The sequence below is a fragment of the Chelonoidis abingdonii genome, chromosome 4 (assembly GCF_003597395.2).
Source record: "Chelonoidis abingdonii isolate Lonesome George chromosome 4, CheloAbing_2.0, whole genome shotgun sequence".
Taxonomy (NCBI): domain Eukaryota; kingdom Metazoa; phylum Chordata; order Testudines; family Testudinidae; genus Chelonoidis; species Chelonoidis abingdonii.
The window spans coordinates 110,173,508-110,197,422 of NC_133772.1; the positions used below are offsets into that span (position 1 = coordinate 110,173,508).

General features: G+C 50.7%; 1 protein-coding gene across 4 annotated transcripts in view; it reads right to left on the reverse strand.

Moving 5' to 3' along the window:
• LTBP2 (latent transforming growth factor beta binding protein 2) overlaps positions 1–23,549 on the reverse strand; it is a 122,716-nt gene extending 99,167 nt beyond the window's left edge. For all 4 annotated transcript variants that reach the window (XM_032802065.2, XM_032802067.2, XM_032802066.2 and 1 more), the window contains exons 1-2: positions 22,534–23,549; positions 10,355–10,425 (exon numbers count right to left, since the gene is read on the reverse strand). In XM_032802065.2, coding sequence (XP_032657956.1) covers positions 10,355–10,425; positions 22,534–23,054 — 592 coding nt within the window. In that variant the 5' untranslated portion in view covers positions 23,055–23,549. The remainder of the gene's footprint in view (positions 1–10,354; positions 10,426–22,533) is intronic.
• Positions 23,550–23,915: the final 366 nt, after the last annotated feature.

Below are 23,915 nucleotides of genomic sequence, written 5' to 3' on the forward strand. Positions count from 1 at the left end.
CAAGGTAATTGAGTCTGTACTCACCAGGGAATTTGTGGGGGAGAAGGGAGAGATAAATTTCCTCTTTGTTTTAGATGCACGGAGCTTGAATCTGTACTGCCTCTGGGTGAGGGGAGAGAGGAGGGGTGAGGGGGAATTCCTCTATGTGTTAGATTCAAGGGGTTTGAATTACAGTATCTTCCAAGGTAACCTAGGGAGGGAAAGAGTTTACTTTGCTTGTATTAAGATCCAGGGGGTCTGGATCTTGGGGGGTCCCCAAGGAAGGTTTTTGGGAGACCAGAGTTTATCGGGCACTGAAAGTCCTGATTGGTGGCAGCACTACAGGATCTAAGCTGGTAATAAAGCTTAGAGGATTCATGCTGGTACCCATATTTTGGACGCTAAGGTTCAGATTTGGGAGTTTTACCATGACACAAGTGAAAGCAGAAATGGGCTCAGAAGAGCTTACAATCCGGTGCCCTGATCCCCACATGGAGCTCACTGCAAGAAGAAGATCTCAATTAAGCTGAGAACAACAGAAGCTCCAATAGCACAGAGAGGGATTGGAGAAGGGAAGCATGAGGCGGAAGACAATATGGCTCTGGAATCCCTTGGGAGTTGTTTTAGTAGGTTTCATTTTATGATATTGATTTATTATCTATTTCATGGTTACATTTTATGGATCCCCTCCTTGATCCCTCTGAGCTCTCTTGTCCTCTCTGGAATATTTCTCCCCTTCCCCTGCCAGCTAATTCTGAAGTCACCATGCTCAAATTCCTCAGCAGTTACAGGGACTTACAGTTCATTAACTTGCCCAAATCATTCTCACAGCCTGTGTGTGTTCCTAATTACAGCACATCAGCTTCAGCTCTGACTCTGGGAGGAAAGTGCCATTAATTACATGCTGGGCCCTAATGCTTCCCAAGTTAACAGGAGCCAAATTGGGCTTATAATCCAGTCAGTAATAGTCAGGAAATCACAGTTCACTTCAGCGGGACCAAGTTAGTCATTCTCCATTGGGCAACAGCTACATGGCTCGTGGCTAAAGGAGACCAAATGAACAGCATCTCCCTTAACAGAAGGGAAGCCTCAACCAACAAAAGCGCCTCCGGAGGCTTTGGATTTTAGGCCTATGGGAACCTGTTTAGATAATGCAAGAACAATTCAACCTTCACTTGCGGCTCAACCTGAGCCCAAACGGACCCTTTCTGTGAGGGCTGAAATGTGCAGTGAACATTTCTATCACGGTTATTTCAGATTGTGTGTTTCCCCCATGAGCCAAGCAGAAGGGACAGGTGTCTAAGGCAGTCTGACATACCAGCCATGTTCTCAAATAGCAACATAGACTTTCAAGGCACCTCCCTTGTATTCGGGTTCCCATACAACACCCATCACTGGTATCCAAGCGCCAGTTCATCACTCAAGGCACATGGACAAAGAAAACATTTAGAAACCTGACCACACGTCACCTCCTCACCAAGCTTGACTCACTCCCAAATACCTCCTCCCCCAGAATCCAAAACAGAAAGGCCTTGCTGCCCTATAAGACCAGTGGGGATGGGCCCTGGCTGAAAATGGCCTGCTACCAGCCCTTTCTCAGTGAGATCACAGGCATGTTGGCTTGGTTACTTAAGTTGACTGCTGTGTTACTGTACCAGGAGAGAGGCAGGTCTCAAGGATGGGCAGAACCCAAACCACTTAGGGCTGTATAGGCTAAAGCCAACAACTAGAATTACATCCCCCTGTGAAGTGAATCGGCCATCAATGCAGATCCCAGAGCACAACCAGGGTCCCAGTCATGCAAAAATTCCACCATGTCAGTGAAGTCTGACACTCCGGTGTTTGATGTCATTTAGAATCAGAGGATCAGGCATCCTGTGCTTGCAATGTTCATGACAAGAGTGCAGAGCTGTGCAGGCTCCATACTTCTGTCAGAGAAGGTGGATAGAGGAAGGATGTGTGAGTTTGCAGGGATTTTGAAAAGAAGGCGTGAAATATTATGGGATGCAGAACACTGTATTATGGGAAGTTGACCCCATGCTCCCAGTCACCCGTGCATGACTCGTTTTGGCCCCAACAGGCATTGCAAAAACGTCCCAAAACACCCTGTGCTGGATGGTGGTGAGCTGCACGGTGGGATATCTAACCACAGTGCACTGCATTCTGCATCGATACAAGCACTTCTGGTGAGGATGGCACTGCCAACACAAGCTGTGTAGCGACTGACCAACTGTTACAGTAGTATGCTGACGTAATTTAGGTCAACATAATTTTGTAGGGCAGACCTGGCCACAAGCTTTCGAGACAAACAGAGCTCTTCTTAGGTCTGGGAAAAGTACTCTGAGCATCATAGCTAAATACAAGGTGGAACAGATTGTTTAGCATAAGTAGCAACATTCTAAGGGACCACTCAAGATAGAGTGGCCCATTAATATCTCCGCAGTCATAGTACAAAAAGGGGTTGTTAGTGCATGGACTGAACAACACACTGGATTTATGGCTTATTACAACAATCTGTAACTCACTAACCCTCTCTTTTTGTCCTATGTCTGCACAGGTGTTAACTGGCCACTCTGCCTTGAATGGTCCCTTAGAATGTGTGCTAACTACTTATGCTAAACAATCTGTTCCACCTTGCATTTAGTCGTGACGCTCAGGTTACTTTTCCCAGACCTGAAGGAGAGCTCTTTGTGGCTCGAAAATTTGTCTCTTTCATCAACATAAGTTGGGCCAATAAAAGATGTTACATCACCCATCTTGTCCTCTAATATCCTGGGATGGACACGGCTACAATTACACCACATACAGTATATTCATGTCAGCTTTAAACTCCGGTACTTTATCAGGAGCCCAGCCATCAGAGACCAGCCTTCTAGGAATCCATGAGCTGCTGAGATAAATCAAGTGAAGGAGAGTGGGGTCAGTCCCATTCTCTCTTCAGGCAGTAGCGGAACTGCCAAAGCTGAAATATTCCAGCCCTTGGATCTATCCCCTACCAAGCTGTCCCAGCAGACTTAGAAAAGAACTTAAAAGCCCTCTGAACACTGTTTTTCACCCACTCAAGATGTGTAACAGAGGAAAGAGGGCTGATCATCTGACAGCAGCAGCATTGCCAACCCCCAGCATTCAAAAATCATGAGTCAGGCCCTGAAAAATCAGAAGCTTCTCAAAAAAATTATAAATATTGGATTCTTTTTATTTGTCTTCCAGCTCTTAGATTACATGCAACCTGACGCAGGTCACGTTTCAAGCTGTTCTCTGCACCATTAGGGGTAGAAACATACTCTTTTAAAATGAAAACTGAGATTCTCCAGTAATCACTTGTCTCCAGGAGTTGGGGCTTTAAGGAAAAACAACAAATATTGCACAACTCACGATAAAATCATGAGAGTTGACAACACTGCAACAGTATTAATCAAAATAATAGTAGGTCTAGCACGGGATGGGCAAACTACAACCTAGGGGCTGCATCTGGTCCTCCAGGCATTTTAATCTGGCCCTCTGGGGAGTGGGGTCTGGGGCTTGCCCCGCTCCAGCTGGGGAGCAGGGTTGGGGCTTGCCCCACTCTGGCTCCTATGGATAGGGGCAGACAGCTTGGTTTGCTGATCTGTCTGGGTAGGAACAAAGGAACATTCCAAGCGGTTGCAAACTTTGTCCAGTAAATTAAAACTAACTCATCCACTCTCCCCAATTCTCAGTTTAGCAGGAACTGTCCAGGTGTCCCAGAATTTTGCATGTTTCTGCATCTTCTCAGCCTTTGAGTCTCAGGAAATTCCCTTTTTTCCCCATTGCATTTCAACCCCCAAAACTGGAAAAAGCCACATGGCCAGAGAATTTTGCCCAAGATCTGGATTCAGTCATACTCACAGATAATGACAAATGGAAATCCCTGGAAAACTGTGAGCTGGAGAAGGGAGAAAATTACTGTGCTTGGAATGTTACAGGCATTAGATCCTCAAAGAATAGGGGCAACATTCTGGCCATACAATCTCTCCTGTCTCAGTGCTGAGACCCAACCTATGGCCTTTAGACCTAAATAGAAGCTCTTCCCCTCCTTTCTCACACAGACACACTGTCTCTGGTTGCATTTTCATCTGGATCAATCCTCTGATTTGCTCCATGTACAAGATCAGGAGATCAAAAATTAAACAAAAACACATGATGGCTGGGAAATTAATGGGAACAGGATGCCAAGGTCCCCTAGGCAGCTTTTAAAATATCAGTCTGAGTGTCCCCAGCAACCCAAACTCCAGCAGAACAGCATGGGGAGGGAGACTGCTGGGGACCAAGAAATGTTTACACAGCCAAACCATTAGTTTAGCTTCAAGGAGAGAAAGGTTTTGCTCTAAGGCCTGTCTGAGATTTACCATCCCCTGTCAGGGAGGGACATTGTCAGGCCTCTGCATGTTGACAGTGTCCTTTTAATTAATCTTTGCCGACAATGGCCTGGCACTTCAGCAGTCTTGGGCAGCCCACATGGGCAGGAACCCAGCTCCCAAATAGCATTTGTGCTGCTCACCAAAAAGTCCCTAATGAGAGAAAGATGCCGGCCCTGCACTTTGTTTACAGACACCGTCTCTCTACTGTTTGGCTGCCGGTGGGGTGGGGAAAGGAGGTGAGTCAGCCTTTGGCCTCTTGCTCCAGAACAGAAATTATTTGGCTTCTCCAGAATAATTACATTAACAATCACAAGATCCTGCAGTGAACAAAGCGGGGCCTCATTCTCTCACTGACGACCTGGGCAGATCCTGTTACCCAGGTGAAGTCACTGGGGTTCTCGGATACTCTGGGCAGATTCCATAGGCTGAACTTTTATTTACAAAGGTTTCCCCTGAAATCCAAGTTTGTTCTGACTGCCCCGGACACTGAGCTGCAGTAGAACACATCCCACTTGAGACCAGGATAAAAACATTGGGGCAGGTGCACTCTTACAGCCAGATGGACAGAACAGGGGGGAAAGGGGTGCCTGGGATGGATAGGGAAAGCCCCATAGGCAGCACAGAATGCTGGTTACTGGGCTGTCTTGTCCAGGGCTGCCTGGCGGGGGAAGGGGGGGCCAAGTGGGGCAATTCGCCCCAGGCCCCCACGAGAATATAGTATTCCATAGTATTGCAACTTTTTTTTATGGAAGAGGTCCCAGAAATTGCTTTTCCGAGGCCCCCTGAATCCTCTGGGAGGCCCTAGTCTTGTCTGAAATCTCTTGGGGCCAGAGATGATGTTCCAGCTCCTCTGGTCTGTTGGCACATCCATGAATTCTAATTTCTAGTCAAATGCTTCTGGGAGCCTGAAATGTTCTAAAACAGATACATTAACCTGCTCATCCATAAATCTAAACAGCTATGCAAACATGACCAAGCAGCACAGATTCCTTCCCAATTCCCCCTAGCATGTCCCAGAGCTGCCTAGTATGGCCCCCATCTCCAATTCCTTCCAATCAGGAAGGTTCAGGCACAGTTGTGGCACCCACTCTCCTCGGCCATTGCTCTGACTCCTGCAAATGGCTTTTGCAGAGCAGATGCAGTCCCTGTCTCCATCACAAGTCCTGGCACATTCGGCGCAACAGCAGGAACACTTCACGAGCGGAAGGCTTTAATCAGCCAGCACGATGGGAACTCCAAGCTAGGAAGTGACAGCACAGCAAGAGTGCTATAAAAAGACAAGGAAAGGAAGAATCGCACTTCGCCATGAGAGGAAAGAGGAGATATTTCAGAGGCCAGGCTGGCCTAGGGAAACTCAACCCCGAACAGGAAAGAACTCAAGACTCCTGCATTTTTGTGCTAAAGAAAGGAACGTACATGTGTTTACAATGGAAAGAGAACTCCACTTAGCTGGAGGTGGCTTTGGAACGTGGAGTCAGATGGTGCCAACCCAAAGGGGAGGTTTTCCAGGAACTCTGGTGCACACTGGCTTCAGGGCCACCTACTACAGCAGCCTCACGCAACAAGGGCACAGACAGCTCCTGGACTCACGGTCCATTGCAACCCACGCATCATTTTGTGCCCTGCACACCCCCCTCTGGCAGCAGCAGATACTTTCACTCTGAACTATGCAGAGAGGGTCACTAGAACCGGAGCCAGGCAGGAACAAAGAAGCTGGAAACAGGGGGCTTGGATATTTTGGGATGGGCATGTTAGTAATACCATTGGCTGTACTGAGGAGTTTCTGATCTCCTCCACCCCATCCCCCACCTGCACCTACCACAGGCCTCAAACTAGCTCCCACTTCTGCCCGAACCCCACTTTGTTACAGCTCAGATCACTGCCCACACAGCACCCTGCCCCAAGAATCTGGGGCACTAGTAGGGACCCCACCCAGAGTAAGCCCAAATTAAACCCTGTTCCTTTCCAGGGGCACAAAGGCACCCCATTCTTGCCGTGAGGACTAGTGTCTAGCAGCAGAACAAGAATATTTCTTGAAGTCCATGACAAGTGGCTCCCATGCACATGGCAAGCATCAGATCCCCTTCAGCATCACCACCCAGGGGCCTAGAACGTGCTTTGCCATGGAAACAGCTCAGTTCCAGCCCAGCAAGAGATCAAAAGAGGGAGAGCACTTGACACAGCAATGTTCAGGGGGCAAATGTCCCTTGGGAAGAGATCCCAGGGTCTGCTCAGACAAGAGCAGAGCTTGTGGAAGGCTGGGTCCATCTCACCTCTTCACTTCAGCCAGGCTGACAGGTGGAGCCCAAGATTCACTCTCACTGAAAGGAGGATGTCACCTGAGATGGACACTGGGCCCCAAGGTGGATGGAGGAACCATCTCACTGCAAATTTAAGCAAGTTCTCTTTGCCACTATTGAAAATGGTCTAGTGAGGGGGCTCCCTCCACCCCCACCTTCTTCATTCCCCATCAGAAATGGTTGCCCAGGGAGTGGCTGTGATGTCCTTGTATGGACGTGTGTCTTCCTGGCAGGCTCAGCTAAAAGGAGACATGGGGTGGCGTGCGGGGGTGGGGGGGGAGGAGGGAAACCATGTCCAGATTTGGCACAAACAAACAGTTTTTGCAAGCAGTGACTGCAGCAGGAACGGGTGGGAAAATTAATGGCAGTTACCCACAGTGCCCCAGTCCCAGCCACAGTGCGCCAGTCCCTGACCCCCTTTGCCTGTTGGGCAGAGCAGGGGAGACTCTCAACCAGGAATAAAGGATATCAGAGGGTGCCGAGGATGTGGGAGGCACAGTGTGGCAGTGAGAATAATAGACGGCACGGTACTGCAGTGCCAGTGGGCACCTCTTCTTCCTGAAGGGGGGGGATCTGCAGGCCCCTCTCCTTTCGACAGCCATGGTCTCAATTTTCTTTGATTTAAGGATCCATCAGTTGCAGTTAAGAAACCTGTTTCCAATCTGCATGTTTCATTGGCAGTGAAAGAGCAGCAAGATGATGCCAAGAGCTAAGTGTAATTAGCACAGAACATCAACCCAACATGCAAATGAGCCAGAAGGGGGCAAAGCACTCACATATGTGACACTCTGCAGCTGAGGAGCCCCAGATGGATGCAAGGGCCTGACCTCGGCGGGTAGGGAGGAGAGGCACAAACAAACCGAAGAACAGAAACACAGGCAGAGACAGAGAGCTAGAGATGGAGTGTGGGTAGGAGGAGGATTCTAGCCCATCCCTGACTTCCAGGGAGTTCCCTCAAGGACAGGGCACTTATTCCTTCTTTGAGCTAGGGAGAGGCTCAGACCCTGAATGGGCTGAACGAAACATGCTGAATTCAAGTGGGTTTGCAAGATCTTGAAGGGGGTAAGGAGCCTGGAGGGGGAACAGGGAAGTGGCCCTAATTGGGGCTGTTTGTCCAGCCTCCTTTCAAGCAAGAATAAGGTTAAGCAAGATTTGCTGGGGCAGGAGATGGGAAAAGAAAGCTTGAGGCTCCTTATTGCAAAGGCCCCAGCGTTAGGACGTAGGCGTCTGCAGGCATTAAGAGGAAGACCAAAGGAACAATAGAGGCCCTGGCTGAGCTGTCACTGGCTCAGAGGAAGCCTTGTTCTGAAGGCTGGGGAGAGGTGGTCTGTAGTGTGACTCAAGCCGTGGCATCCTCCTAGCCCGGCCAGAAACCAAAAGCCAGTCACCAGACCACTGCTGACAGTGTTTCCTTGTGGACAGAGCAGAACTCAGGAGACCTTCCCAACTCAAGTCAGATATTGACCTCATTTGTAAAGCACTTTGAGACCTCTCATAAGGGCTAGTACTCCCCGTTCCCTTCTGGGGGCAGTCATCAGCCTTTAGTCCAAGAGATCAGCACAATAGAAGAGAGAGCTCTTCAAGGCAGGCCACGTTCCCGGGCTTGGGACCTGCGGTCTCCATGGGCTGCCTCTCCATATTAAGTCACAGAATCCAGAGAAGGACGAGATCTAAGTTCTGTATCTAGCTGTCTGTTCCCCTGCTGTCGTCTCAGACAGTCTACTGTTAAACGGGGCTCCCATCCCTTCCCTTGGGAGAAGGTTCCACAGCCTGACCTATCTCACCATCAGGCAGTGTCTTCCTGATATTTTGCCTACACTTCCTTTTGCTCAATCCTTTGTCGTTACCCCTCATGACACTCCAGTATAACACATTGCACTAATCTCTCTCCCTGCAGATCTTGGCCAGTGTGGGCCTACAATGATCACTCATGGCTTTTGTGCACCAGAATGTCCTGTTGTGTTTAAACAAGGCTGTGAGGAAACCAGACAAGTTTGTGGACACAATGCTGACCCTGAGTGCCTGGGCAGGGGAGACACGGACAACTAGCCACTCCTCTGCTTTCTCTGTAATGCTGCTTATTGCTCAAGAATCCAGTCTCTTCCAGACTTTCCTCACTCTTACGATTGCTCTCCTTATTTGCGTGTAACAGAGGTTTGATTTACAGGGCTCGCAAGAAGAGCAGCTGCAATCTACTCCACTTTATAAACCCCAGATGCAGACCCTGCTCCACTACAACATCACAGATGGGTGAAGCAGAATTCCCAGGTGGCCAACTCCAGAAGTCAGGCCCACTGAAGACAGGCATGGAAAGGAGAGAGACTGCTGCTTGGATTTACACATGTTCTCTGCGCAGAGTCTCTCCATGATTATTTGGGCACCAGGTCAGAGGAGAAAAGGCAAATTTCTGCGGGTGATCCACGAAGCATGGCAGCAGCAAATGGTGGAGCTGAGGCATTTGCAGGATAAACCCCTCTCTTCATTCATTCTGCGGTTTTAGAGGATTTATGTGTTTGGAAACTTACAAGCTGTGCTGGATCCACAGGTTAAGAAAACTAACCAGCAACCAGTGAGCTGCCCTGATTTACAATGTAATTAATTGCATCGCTGGGGTTCCAGTTATGTGGTTAATGATGTCACCAGAGCCCCCTCCATGGGCTTATTTCCCTGTAAATCACTCCATTCTGTTTTAGTCCTATGAATGTGTTGAGAGGAGCTGCCCTGCAGGAGGCCCCAGCCCAGAGGGCCCTGCATTTACAGGCAAGAGAGGAGTTCTGAAGTAACAGTCAGGGAGAGGAAGAGAGTTCCCAAAACAGAACTGAGGGATGGGGGTGCAGGTGTTTGTACTCACACTGCTCCAGTAATTCCTACCTTGGGAAGGCAAGAAGGGACACAGCCTCCTTGGGAGAGCAGCTCCCCAGTAATGAGGTGGTCAGCGACTGAGTGAGTGTTCAAGCCGTTTTCTGTTGTCTCCCTAGTGTGTACATCCCCCTTAAGGCTCCCACACCCCAGCCCTTCCCAGGGCAGCCCCTTAGCCAAGCTAGTTAGTTGCTTTTGTAAAAAACTTTCAGATCATTTGGAACCATCAGTCTGGGGGACACCAGCTGCCATGTGATCGTACCTCCACTAACCTCCCCCACCAGTCTCCCTCCTGCAATTTTTCACAATCACTTGGGTCCTGTTTCAAATTTCTCAGCTCTGAGAAGCAGGCCCATGTTTCTGAATGTATATGTGCAGTACCCAGCCTAGTGGGGCCCCAATCCTGATTAATAACAAATTAACAAGGGGAAGGGGGCTGGTCTGTAATGCAGCCGATGTTAGCATGGACCACTGACCTGGCCAGAAGTGCTGCAGCACCAACAGGGGACATGCAGCTCAGCTCTGGGAACTATATATGCAACAGCACCCATAGTTGGTGCTCCAGTCTCTCTGCCATGGGAAGCACACCATGTCCGTAACAGAGACTGGGGTGAGTCAGGCAGAGAAGTGAATTCTCTCCTTGTTTATGTCTCAACCAAATAATGGAGAAATTCAAAGACAGCAGTGTAACGACTAAGGGGGCTTCAGGGCCAAAGGACTGGGAAGGGGCATCCTCTGGCCCACCTGCCACACCCATCACCGGGATAGCTGAGTGCCTGCCATAATGCATTAAGTGTCATGACTCATGTCTGTAATCAATGGTTCTTTCGTACTCACGTTTGATGCATCTGTTTGTGCCAGGAGCAGTTGTCCACCCTGAGCAGCATTGTCCCCCGCAGACATTCGGCCTAAGCAGTCACAAATGAAAGGATTAGGAAAAGAGAAACCGTGAGGCCTCCTCATAGCCAGCAGCTCCAGAGACACCTCATAGCCAGCAGCTCCAGAGACACCAACAGAACCACTTCCTACAGCATCTGGGCTTTCCTTGCACCCAGACCACTGCAGCCTGAGCTCTCAAGCCAACCCAGGCTGGGCTTTTTAAATGTTTGGAAGGGAAACCCCCTAGGAAGGAACATCCAGGTGCCACGGCAGGGTGGGCCAACTTTCTGGGCTAAAGGCCACATCTGGGTGAGGAAATTGTATGCAGGGCTGGGCAGGGGGTTGGGGTGCGGGAGGGAATGCAGGGTGTGGGAGGGGGTGTGGTGTGCAGGAAAGGGCTCAGGGCAAGGGATCGGAGCAGAAGAGGGGTGAGGGTGCATGAGGGGGCTCAGGGAATGGGGTTGGGGTGCAGGAGGGGTGCAGACTGCGGGAGGGGGCTCAGGGCAGGGAGTTGGGGTCCAGGAGAGGTGCACGGTGCAGGCAGGGGGCTTAGGACAGGGAGTTGGGGGGCAAGAGGGGTTCAGGCTTTGGGGTGGCAGCAGCGTGCACTGGGGCCAGGGCAGGTTCCCTGCATGCCTGCCCTGTTCCCAGCCCCGCGTCACTTCAGGAAGTGCTGCAGCCCTTGGAGGAGAGGGGGCGGAGGGCTCCACTTGTGCTGCCCTTGCCGCATCTCCAGGTACCTCCCCCAAAGCTCCCATTGGCCGCGGTTCCCCATTTCTGGCCAATGGGAGCTGCAGAGGGCGGTGCCTGGAGGCAAGGGCACAGGGGCTGCAGGGATATGGTGCTAGCCACTTCTGAGAGGGGTGCAGGGCCCATGGCATCACAGGGGGCAATCCTGCGGGCCGGATCCAAAGCCCTGCGGGTCTGGATCTGGCCTGCGGGCTGTAGTATGCCCACCCCTGTACTATGGGGAGTGGTGAGGGTGACTCAGTAGGGAGCACTCCCCCTGCTGAATCAGTACTAACCTCAATGTCCTAGCATGGTTGCTGGGGGCACTGCACTGCCAGAGGTGCCATTTTGCTCATGAGTATATTGGTAAATGCAAAGTAATACACATTGGAAAACATAATCCCAGCTATACATGTAAAATGATGGGGTCTAAATTAGCTGTAACCACTCAAGAAAGAGAATGTGGTGTCATTCTGGACAGTTCTCTGAAAACATCCACTCAATGTGCAGTGACAGTCAAAAAAGTGAACAGAATGTTGGGAATCATTAAGAAAGAGATAGAGAATAAGACAGAAAATATCATATTGTCTCTATACAAATCCATGATCGCCCACATCTTGAATACTTTGTGCAGATGTGGTCGCTCCATCTCAAAAAAGATAGACTGGATTTGGAAAAGGTTCAGAAAAGGGCAACAAAAATGATTAGGGGTACGGAACGGCTGCCATATGAGGAGAGATTAACTAGACTGGGACTTTTCATTTCAGAAAAGAGATGAGTAGAGGGGGATATGCTAGAGGTCTATAAAATCATAGCTGGTGTGGAGAAAGTAAATAAGGAAGTGTTATTTACTCCTCATAACACATGAACTAGGGGTCACTCAATGAAATTAATAGGCAGCAGGTTTAAAACAAACAAAAAAGGGAGTGGTTTTTTACAACACATAGTCAACCTGTGGAACTCCTTGCTAGAAGATGTTGTGAAGGCCAACATTATAACATGGTTTTAAAAAGAACTAGATAAATTCATGGAGGATAGGCTCATCAATGGCTATTAGCCAGGATGGGCAGGGATGGTGTCCCTAGCCTCTGTTTGCCAGAAGCTGGGAATGGGCAACAGTGGATGGATCACTTGATGATTACCTGTTCTGGTCATTCCCTCTAGCATTGGCCACTGTCGGTAGACAGGAAACTGGGCTAGACGGACCTTTGGTCTGACCCACTAAGGCCGTTCTTATGTTCTTATGAGCAATCTGAAGTCCTGACAATTGGGGGCCATTAAAGATCTCACAGAATGGTTTTCCAGCATTGCGTCTAATCCAGCATTGGTAATTATCTCCCCTGCTGCTTCAAGTGGATACAGTATTCTTCTTCATTTCCTGCTTCAAACTGTTGTGAAGTGTTGCTTTGCACTATTAAACAGCTACATGGCTCACCCCAGAACGGGCTGCATTTCACTGTGTGGAACTAGAAGTAGATAGCATGATTTCTGTAGCCGAGTAACTTGTTGTTAAGCATTTACTGATTTTTCAGGATCAAACTCTTATTAATATTCAAGATTTTAAGGCAAGCAGGATTGATTATGTCATCTTAGCTAATTTCCTGCATAACACAGGCCATAGAAGGAATTCCTGCATCAAGCCCAAATCTTGTCTGCTTAGGCGTCACCTAGGGTTGCAAACTTTCTGATTGCACAAAACCAAACACCCTTGCCCCTCCCCTTCCCCTAGGCCCTGCCCATTCTCCAAAGCCCCACCCCTACTCACTCCATATCCACTCCCTCTGTTGCTCGCTCTCCCCCACTCTCACTCACTCACTCATTTTCACTGGGCTGGGGCAGGGAGTTGGGCTGTGGGAGGGGGTGCAGGCTCCGGCTGGAGGTGCAGGCTCTGGGGTGGGGCCGGAAATGAGCGGTTCAGAGTGCAGGAGTGGGTTCTGGGCTGAGGCAGGGGTGCGAGCTCTGGGGTGGACCAGGGTTGAGGGACGTGGGGTACAGGAGGGGAATCAGAAAGAGGTGCGGGGTGCAGGTTCCAGGAAGGGAGTTTGGGTGTTGGAGGGAACTCAGGGCTGGGGCAGGGGGCTGGGGTGCAGGAGGGAGTGAGGGGTGCAAGCTCCAGGTGGCACTTATCTTGGGGGGGCTCCCCAGAAGTGGGACATGTCTCTCAGCTCCTAGGTGGAGGCATGAGCAGGCGGTTCCACTCTGCCTCTGCCCGCAGGCACCGCCCCCACAGCTCCCATTGGCCGTGGAGAGCCAGCGCTCAGGACAGGGGCAGCGTGCAGAATGCCCCTGGCCATACCTTTGCCTAGGAGCCGAGGGACATGTCGTCACCTCCAGGGAAGCTCACAGAGCCAGATAGGGAGCTGCCAGCCTGGCCAACCAGATTTTTAACAGCCTGGTCATCAATATCCCTTTTCCACCAGGCTTTCTGGTCGAAAACCAGACACCTGGCAACCCTAGCTGCACCATATCTTTAGATGTCTAAAAACATCCAACCATTATATTGTTGCATGCCTCCCATCTGATTATTGACCAGGCCCAACCCCGCTAGCTTTGTGAGGTGGGACATCACCACAGCTCCCCACTCCTCCCTGAGGTGGCCTAGATGCACTTTGCAAATCACATTCAGCAGGTTTGTGAAGGAGCATAAACATTTCCTGTTCTTGCCTCAAATTACTGGCACAATCAGAAGGTGGTTTCTGCAGGCAGGAGCAGGCGCCGCCCCCAGAGAAGCTGCTTTGGCCTCAGATCAAACCAACAATTCCTCGTGGAATGAAGTCCGGAATCTTTGTCTAGATCTCGCTCGCTCGCTCGCTCACACATGCATGCACACACAGAGGGAACGCCTCTCAGTGTCTGCTGGCGAGAGTTGATCTCTTCCCAGGCCATAGGGTGGGCAACATGTTATGGGGTGCAGAGTGCAAGAATGGAATAGAGCAGGTGGCCCAGTAAGTACCTAGCAAGTCCTCGCACTCTGAGGGCACCACATCAAGATGCCCGGTTCATGTGAGCTATCAGGGGGACAGCTGCACCCCAGCACCCTGGGGGCTGGTCTGACTCTCCCTTGGAAGGCTGCTGCTGCCAGACCTGCAAGAGCAGCCAGAGGCTGTGCGGGTGAAGCAGGAGCACAAAGAAGAAGCACGGAAAGGAGTGAGAGGCCAGGGCTGACTCGCTAGGAGTCATGGTTATCTTGGCAGCAGAACCATGTCTGAGGAGCACATGTGGAGCTGTGCATGCAAAAGGATATGATCACTAGGTGCTTTGTGTCACTCCCCCAGGCTCAGCTCCCTCTGGGCTCATCCTGTTGCTGCTGATCTTTTCAGTGCCTGCCCTGAGGCCCCTCTATACCGTTTCTGGCAGGACCTGCCTGCTGCTGCCTGTAGTGACAGACTCACTGTCGCAGCCTTGCTGTGTCCTCCAGGCTCATGGGCAATCCTAATCCTTAGCACTTTCTAGACACTAACTCATATCCTCCACTCCCCGGGAGGCAGGTCAGTATCATAAGCACTACATTGCAGATGGGGAAACTGAGGCTGGGACAGAGAAAGGGACTTGCCAAAGATCACATAGCGAGTCAGTGACAGAGCTAGGAAACTCCCAAAGTGATGCCAAACTCGCCAGCCCCGGTGCCACTCTAGGGTGGGGAAGGTTGATTAGCTAAATATTTGTGAAGCTCTTGGAAGCAGTAAAATGCTAGCGAGGTGCTAAGGGTTATTCTTATTCCAGACTGCATGGGCTGCACTGCTGCAGCCACACAGGGAATGAAGCAAACTTTTCTCTCACCTCCTGATGAGACGGTGTTAATGGACAGCCAGGTGTGCTGGAGCCTTGGGAGACTTGGGGAGAAGATGGCTGGGGGCTATAGAGCTGGGCAAAGTGGTCTTGGTTTTTCACTGAGCAGGAACCAGCCCTGGGAGCATCTGGTTACATTTAAAGCATTTACTTGACATTTTCATGGCTTGAATGCCATGTGGTTTTTGTTGTCTTATGAAGAATTCAAAATAAACCCCTGCAGGTTTGAGGAGCATGGCGTGTTTACAGCTCAGAGCGATGGTGCTCCAGGGAGTGGCTGACTTCTTGCAGCTTGGCAGAATAGCAGCCCCCAGCTGCATGCAGCTCACTGTGCACTCCATGGCCAATGCCTCCCAGCAACCACGCAACTCAGAGAAGAGCCCTCTGGTTGCTGCCTTCTCCTCTGGCATTTTCCAGCCAAGGGCACTGATATGGAACAGGAGCTGGGGTTCCCTCACCCCCAACATCGCAGCCCCGAGTTGGGAGCTCGCAGCTCGGTGCTGGGGGAGCAACACTCTAGGCTAGGTAGCTGCAGGGCTGCCCCACAACGAGGAGTTCTGTATGTGTGAAAAGTCAACCACTACGCAGGTGATAGGGCCTCTGAACTGAGGCAAACGCAGCAGGTCAGAAGTGGCTGTGTGGAGTGACATGGGCCCTGTGAATAACACCAGCCAGAGCTAAACACACAGCCTGAATGGCAGGCACTCACCGACCCTGCGATCTCAAATATGGTGTCTTGCCAGAGCTGCCCAGTGCTTCCCACCCAGAAACCTGAGAGCACAGTCAAGAGTGTCCAGCCAGGGGGCCACCACGCATCAGCCAATCCCCAGAGCCTAGATGGGGACTAGCTCTGTGTCACTAGCCCTCTGAACCCGATAGCCTAGGCACAGTGCCTTGCTGGGGGCTGCTCTGCACCCACCAGCCTTTGAACCCAAGAGCCCTGTTGGAAGGTTGCCCCATGCCACTGTCCCCTATGCTGCCAGTCACCATGCATGTATGGCTACTATGGCAGCACGGGCACGGTGGGTTGGCCACGTGTAATCCACGCTCCCTGTGCCCTGCTGAAGGGAAGCAAACTAGAATGGCATTTCCAGCTGAGTGCAGCATATTAAGCAGAGACCAGAAGTCCCACCCTCTGTACTGAGCAGCAGGGAGGGAATCAAGCCTTGGAGAGAGGTAGTGACTAGTGCCCATTCTGTTGCATGCAGGGCTAGCGGAGGTGAGAGGCACACAGATATTATAACTCATAGGGTAGGTACACAGCCTGGCCATTCTGTGGCAGGAGTGCTCAGCAGTTCCCAGTATCACCACCAGGTGGTACCAAGCTCAACACAGCCCAAAAGGCCCAGAGTAAAAAGAAGAAATTTCCACAAACAGCTCTCCTTGCCCAAGCCCTCTCAGTTCAGCCACAGCAGGTGCTTGTACACATTCAGGAGAAATGTGCATGGCGTTGGGCCTCAGGAGGGCCCATGTGCTAATCCTGGCTCTGCCACTGAGTGCCAAAGGGGTCTTGGTTAAGTCACCTCACTTCAGTCTCCGTTTCCCACCAATAACACAGGGCTGAGATACTTATGTACCTGTGGGGATGAGTCTATTAGGGTACAGTGCCCTGACTACGCCAAGTGCTGATAATGATCATATTTAGCAGCTCTCCCCTGTGGTGCTAGACGTGCTCTGTAATCTTCAAACACCTCAGTCTGGAGATAGCAGCCCCAAATTGCACTCAAACTGAACACAAGAGAGGCTGCCCCTCCCTCACTCAATAGGGTTGGCAGGTGCTCTAAGAAACAAGCATCAGGGGCAACAAGGGGGAAGAGGGTTCCCTTTTTTGTGACAGAGTCATTCCTGTCCTGATCTTGCCAAGAGATCTCTAGAGCTCTGTGCATGGGGAGAGGTCCACCCATGTGGTTCTCTTTCCAGGCTCAGGGCCTTAGTCGTTGTCTTTCCCCCAGATGCCATTTCCCTGGTCCATAAGTGCTGAGAGACAGAAAGACAGAAGCCTTGTCTTCTTTCTCTGGACTTCCTGTCACACCCACTGTTCCCTCTAAGCTGTGTGCATGTACACAGATCCTAAACACCACACGCACAAGAATTTCACAGAAGACATTTTTTGCACACACGGCCTGTCAAAAATTAGAGGGAACAACTCACAGCCTCATCTCCAAAGTTAGCAGGTAACTTCCTACATGTCCACAGTGAAAACGAACCTTCAAGAATGCACGGTCTGCATGGCAAAGCCCCCTCTGCCCCCCACGTCAGGAAAAGCCACAGCCACGGCTGAATGTGCAACCTTAACTCTGCCCCTCGGTTTATTACAATACCGCCTTCCTTATTAATTATTGGTACTGCAGGAGCACCCAGCGGCCTCAGTCAGGATCAGGGCCCCACTGTACCATGTGCTCCACACACACATAAGATGACACAAGCCTTGAAGACTCTCTAATCTTATTGGAAACCAGATTCAAGCAAGTGTAACAAACACTAGGGGGAAGGAGGACAAAAGAAGCAGCGATAAGATCACGGAGCTGCACACATTAATGGTGTGCACAGCTCCATTATGTGATCACATGCTTTCCCAAATATTACAACAGGATACATTTTTTTACAACCTTCTAGGCATCATCCTGTAGTACTAGGCACTGCACAGTGTATTACTAATACACAGGCTCCACTAAAGTCATTCATAGATTTAAAGCCAGAAGGGACCATTAAATTATCAAGGTTTGACCTCCTGTATAGCACAGACCAGAGAATTTCATCCAACTTTATATGAGCAGTTCACCGTAAACCCTTCTTACACAACACAGAGTGAGAGTGAAAAGCTGCTGGCATAGACAAGCCTCTGAAAATATGTATCTGAGTTAGCATCATTTACTGCCTCAGCCCCTGAGCAGCCTTCGGATGTTAACTACATTATTAAGGAACACATCCTGGAGAGAGAACACACCACATATGCTGTCTGAATAAACAGATTCTGTAGACTGAAAAACAAAGACATCAGTGTGAACAAAAAAGATTAAACAGCAGTTTCTTGTATATTGGATGTGCCCTAAGATTGTAGGGGCACTGTATGACGTGGTATTGGATTATTCCAGAAAAGACACATGACTATGTGACTGAAGATTGTATTGGAATGAAGCAGTTGTGTTAGGGGCAGAGTTAAGGCTGCCCATGTAAGCCTAACTTGGGTGTTTCCCAACTCCTGAAAGCTTTGCCCTGCAAACCTTCATGTCTCTGTTCCTATCTTTTCTATGACACGTTTGCTAGAGGTGGTGGGGTTGGCAGGGGAGGGATGGGCATAAACTGCATCAACCAAAGCATGGTGCAGTGCGAGTCCTGTGGTGTTGACAGGGGAGCAACATGTGTCAGGGCAGGAGCTGAGTGTGTCTCCCAAGCACTGATGAGGGATGCATGCAGTGTGCCAGTCTCATGCCTGTGCATGCATAAATGACAGAATTGCTAACTTCCACTGTTCATGTCCTAACCAATCTCCACTGACCTACCGCTCCCGCTGCCAGGAGCGGGGAGAAGGAGGGGCTCACAGCACAACAGCCTCGGGGGTGGCTCGTGAAGATGTTCTCCTCCATTTGGAAAGCATTGAGCACCTCGTGGGCACTAATAATAGGAGCTGTGTGATTATGTCTGATCTCAGGAGCCAGCCGGCTGTGGGGAGGAGGGAGCACAAGCTCCACAGTTGTAGAGACGACACTCAGCAGCTTGTGCAATGGGAAAGCACCCAGCTATACTGTAACATGTCTGCCTTGAGTTGGGAGCTGGCCAGCTCTTGCTAGCGATTCACCCAGCTCTGTAGCATATTTACACCTTGGGTGCCTCTGAGACATTTCAACGGCTCAGAGGCTCCCAGCTCTGGGACACCAAGGCCCAAAAGTCCAAGGACTACATCAAAAGATGTACAAACATTTTAAAAGCAAACTGACCACACCCAACCTGAACATGGGCTGATCCTTGGCAGTGGGCAGGAACACTGTGATCCATGGTAGGACGGCATGTGTACGGATACCAGTCAGGAGGGGTCGGTTCTAAGCAAAGCTCCACAGAGCAACTGCAGCTTTCAGGATAATTCTGTTTTTCTTATTCTAATAAAGCTCCTTGATCAGGGTTAGAAAAAAGCAGCTTCTGTGATTCTTTGCTACTGACGCCGGACATGGTGTCAGAAGTTGACTCATTCCAAGCCAGCAAAACACAATACCAAAGTTCAGCTCTCCCAAAGACTTTCAGTTGGCTTCACTCAATGGCCTGCATGGAAGGAGCCCTTCCCCAGCTTTCACACTGTAGCCACAGTGAACACAGAGCATGGCCTAGGCCCCAGGATATGGCACTGCGTTCATTTTTACCACAGGGAGTGAAGCTAAACACACACCTGGATCATCGCTGTCCCAGAGGAAAGAGAGGAGACAGCTATGCCACCCTTCCTAGGAAGTACGAGGGTGAGCATTTTATTGCAGAAAGGAATGGGGTGTTTCTGACAAAGGGTGCAGAGCACAGCACAAGGGCACGTCTACACTGGAGCTGGAGATGTCATTCCCAGGTTGGTCGGACATATCCGTGCGAGCTCTGATCAAGCCAGCAAACAAAATATAGCAGTGTAGCTCTGGCAGCGCAGCTCTGGCAGCGCAAGCAGCAGGATGGGCAAGCCACCCCAGGTTCCACCCATCTGAAACCTCCCGACATTCACACTGCTGCAACTTACACTTCTATAGTTAGCTCTGATAGAGCTAGCACAGCTATGTCTGCCTGAGCTGGAAATTAAACCTCAGGGTATGTCTCCACTGGAGCCAAAGTGTGGTGGGCCTGTATTAGGGCCTTATATGGAGAATCAGAGCACTGCAATTAGGAATCAGTAAGAAAAAACAAATAAGACATTATCTAGTAACTGAGGTTTTAAACAAAGAACTTTCAAAATAATTATACTTAGTGTCTGAGCTACTGTGGAATAGCTGGTGCATCTTGCCTGGTCATCAGTGAGTGAAAATGAAAGGCACTCTGCAGGAAAGGGGTGCAAGTGTGATGCAGGTAGGAAACATTCCCATGCAGGAGAAAAAAAACCCCATAAGATAAAGCCTCTTCAAGTGACAGAATTTCCTGGGTAGAAACACAGCAAGTATAACAAAGGTGAAAATCAGACAGATGAGATGGAATCATGAGTCTTGTAGAATGACCAGAAAGGCACAACTCAAAGACACTTTCCTATCCAGAACATTATATCCAATAGGCTTTGGGAAAGAATAGCACTAGGCTTGTGTTAGGAAAACAAACATGTTGGTAGCCACTGACTATTCCAGTTAGGCAAAAATTCTCCACCTTACTAGACACTCCCTCCCTCCGCCCCAAGTCAGCAGGTCAGAGAAAAGTTAACAAGGCAACTTTTCTTGTCCTGGCATCCAGGCGAAATAAATAGTCACTGACAATGACCCACGATATGCCAGCTCCACGTTCCAAGCTTTTGAGATGCAGTGTGATTTCAAGGATTTTACTTCCAGCCCTCATCACCCACAAGTGAATAGACTGGTGGAGGGAGCAGTTCAGATTGCTAAGAGAACAGATACAACTTTTAGATAATGTTTTCACCTCTTAGCTCTTCTGAGTTATATGCTTCCCCACAACAGTCATGAGAGTAAACTAAACTCAGCTGTCTGTGGGTCAACACAGCCATCCTCACATCCTAAGTGATCCTGTTTAAAGAATGAGACCTGCTACTTCTACGAAGTCTCAGGTTTTCTTCTTTAGCCATCTGACTGTAGCCTGACCCCCCACCCAACCTTAAACCAGGGCACCCACCCTTGATAAACTGGACATCAGCTTTTGTCCCTAAGTAGCTACAGCCCAAGAACATGGTTGAGATTGATCTGGGTATTCATTACAGAGGTAGCAGGCAGCATCTCCAGCTGATTCCCCAAGCCCAGTTGAATTGCCATGTGATCCCAAGAGCAATGATGCTTACACCACAATCTTAGTGGAGGGCGATCATTCTGCTAAGTGTCCTGAACTGACTGAATGGGATTTGATAATCCAAGTGAATCCACTGGACAAGCCCCTCCTCAGGGCCACAAGGTGAGCAGTGCTGGATGAGCGAGGAAGCTAGAGGCTCGTCCAGAGCTATGGTTTGTTCTTAACTATTAATTATTATTAACTATGTTTATAGAGCAAGGGGGGGGCAGGAGCGGAAGAGATGTAAGGCTGTGCGTGCCGCTACTTTAAATCTGCTGTAGGAAGCCGGTGGGATGGGTCAGAGGAAAGCTCTAGGCAGAAGCTCTGCAGTGAGGCTGGGGTGGGGAGGAGGGAAGCTTTAGGAATAGTGCTGCTCTCCTTACTCTAGTAAAGTTTCTTGTTCAGTGTTGGAAGAAAGCGTTTCTGTGAGTCTCCACTAAGCTCACATGTCAGAAGGCACTTGAGCAATCAGCCCCCAGCCAGCCCTCTCTGTCATTATTCTGTGACTATGCTGAGAGGGTGACCATGAGTGGCAGTTTGGGTGTTCCTAACTCATTAGGGAGGGTGGCTTCATGAGCACCACTACACCACAGAGCGAGTTGAGAGGTACATCCAGGGCAGGGGAGCAGGGAGAGGAACGGCAGGAGAGGGAGGAAGCACAGGGCCAAGGGCTCTTCTGCGGAGTCTCTAGGCCCTCCACATGCCCCCTCCCCTCACCTCCACATTACCATGGCAGGGGCTGGAACTGGAGGCAGCTGTGCCAGGCAAGTCATAGGAAGCCTCCTCCAGCTGAGCCAGCAGGAGCTGTGCGAAGCTGGAAGCTACTGTACGCAGAACTTACAAGGGACCCATTCCATGTGCAATGTGCCAGGAGGCCAGTACCTGCAGTCCAAGCCCATGGCAACCCACCTACATTCCCAAAAGCCAAGCAGGGGCCACAACAGCCCACCCCACTGCACCGCCCCACAGACACACACTGCACTCTCTGCAAGGCTACACACAAAACTCCTGTACGAGCAGGGCAGCAAAAGCTACAGCCTGCAATGCAACACAGTTGTGTGAACCACAGCAACCCTGCTGTGCCACAAACCGATGCAAGAAGGGCAGCACAACCAGCCCGTTCCCAGGCAACACATCCAGGAGAAATTCTGCAGACAACACGTTACGCGCGTGCTCTCACACACGCTCTCTGTGCTGAGACGGGGCACAAACTCCTGCACGTGGGGGACATACACACGTTGTTACAGCAAGTAACTGAGCTGACTCCTAAGCTGCTTTGGGCGCTGGGCTGTGTGCCAGGGGCAGGCGAGGGTCAGCACAGCTGAAGCTGAGCACAGACTGGCCCTTATTACTGCACATGGGACAGAAAGTGGGTAAGTGACCTCGGAGAGAGAGACAATTGGAGCTCTGCCTCCTAGGGATGGCATAGGTGCAGTGCCAGCGGGCACAGATGGTTGGTTAGTGAGAAAAGAGCAGGTGGATATGGGACCAACACCAGAGGTCCCTCCTGTGGCTGGAGCATTGGGGCTGGAGTCCCTACATACTGAGGTCCTCTGAAGATGAGACCTTTCTGGCCCTTTTGCTCCCAGCTCAGACCTCTTAGTCGGTGCAATAGAAGGAGTCACATTAGGCACCTGGTCCTGCAGCAAGACCCCTTTGGCTGCACTTACCCCATGAGTCGGCCTCTGGCATTCTGCACCTTTGCCCTGGGCACTATCCGAGCTTTGAGCCCGTTTCTTTGTCGCTGGCGTGAGGAGTCCATCCTCTGCCTCTGCACAGGGGTCTGAAGGAGGGTCCCATCCGAAGAGTCTGCAGCTATCTTCAGGTTGCTGGCTTGCCCTCGGGCACTCTGGGGAGCAGGTAGTTTGTGATCTGGAGGAATAGACGGCTGCTCCCTGTTGTCCCCTCCTGTCAAGCTCCTCACCCAGGCTGGGTGATCCACAGGAGAGGCTGCTGGCAGGTGCTCCGAGGCAGAAGGGCTGTGCACTTGGAACAGGCTGTATACCTTGCCCGTGGGTCCCAAGTTACTACCCTGGTTCCGCAGCCTTAGCCGAGTTGTGTCCCTGCTCCCAGCTTCGGTTCGGAATGAAGAACTTGGATCAAATCTTCCAGCAAAGTCTCTCTGAGAATCCCCAAGCCCCAGGAAAAGAGCTAAAGTAAGAGGGAGAAAACTGCTCCAGGAGCCCCTCATGGTGCCTGCCCGAGAGGAAAGGCCAGTGCTGAAGGGAGCAGAGAGCACTCAGCGTGTGGCTGACAGCCCCATGAAGCCAAGTATCCAATGGGAGTTTGTGGGAAGGAGACTAGGCAAAGTTCCTTGAGCGAGTCCCCTGAAATAGCCTTCTAAGTCCTTCACTTTGCCATGTGCTGGGGGAGACGGGAGGGAGGGCACTTAATCAGTACCTGCTGCCTGCAGGAGCTGGAGAGCCTGGGGCGAAGGTAACACAGCAAACCCAACAGCATGGGCTGCACAGAGCGGCTGCAGCCGTCCCTCCTACCCCTGAAAGGAGAACTCCCAATCCCTCCTCTCCCCTGGCTGTCAGAGACTGCGCTCTCTGCAGACAGCTCCAAGCACCTTCTCGCCTGCCTCTGGCACTGGCAGAGTCTGGAGGGGATGGAGTTTTATTTTTGGAAACCTCCCCCTTTTGTGACTTTTTGATGCTGACATCGCCCCTCTGCAGAGGACACAGCTCGGCCCCCTCCTTACCAGAGGAGACATTCCAGCAACACCCACTTTGGCAAAGGGAAACAAACTACAACAGAGAAACATTAACCCATGAGCAACCGGGGAGGGAGGCCCTTCCACAGCGTGCTCAGAGAGCTTGTGTTCAGTCTCCCTGCTGCTGAACAAGCCTGTGGCTCAGCTTCCCCAACTCACAGCAACTGTTAGAATTTTACAACAGCTGTAGGCGTTCCATGAAGGTGGGCAGGCAGGGGTACATGGGGGAGACCCAGAGATAGACTATACCTCTGGCCAGGGCCCTTCACCCCTATGCCACAGGGGCTAGGATCTTCTGAACGAACCCCAACACATTTAGCCGGCATACCCGGGGAA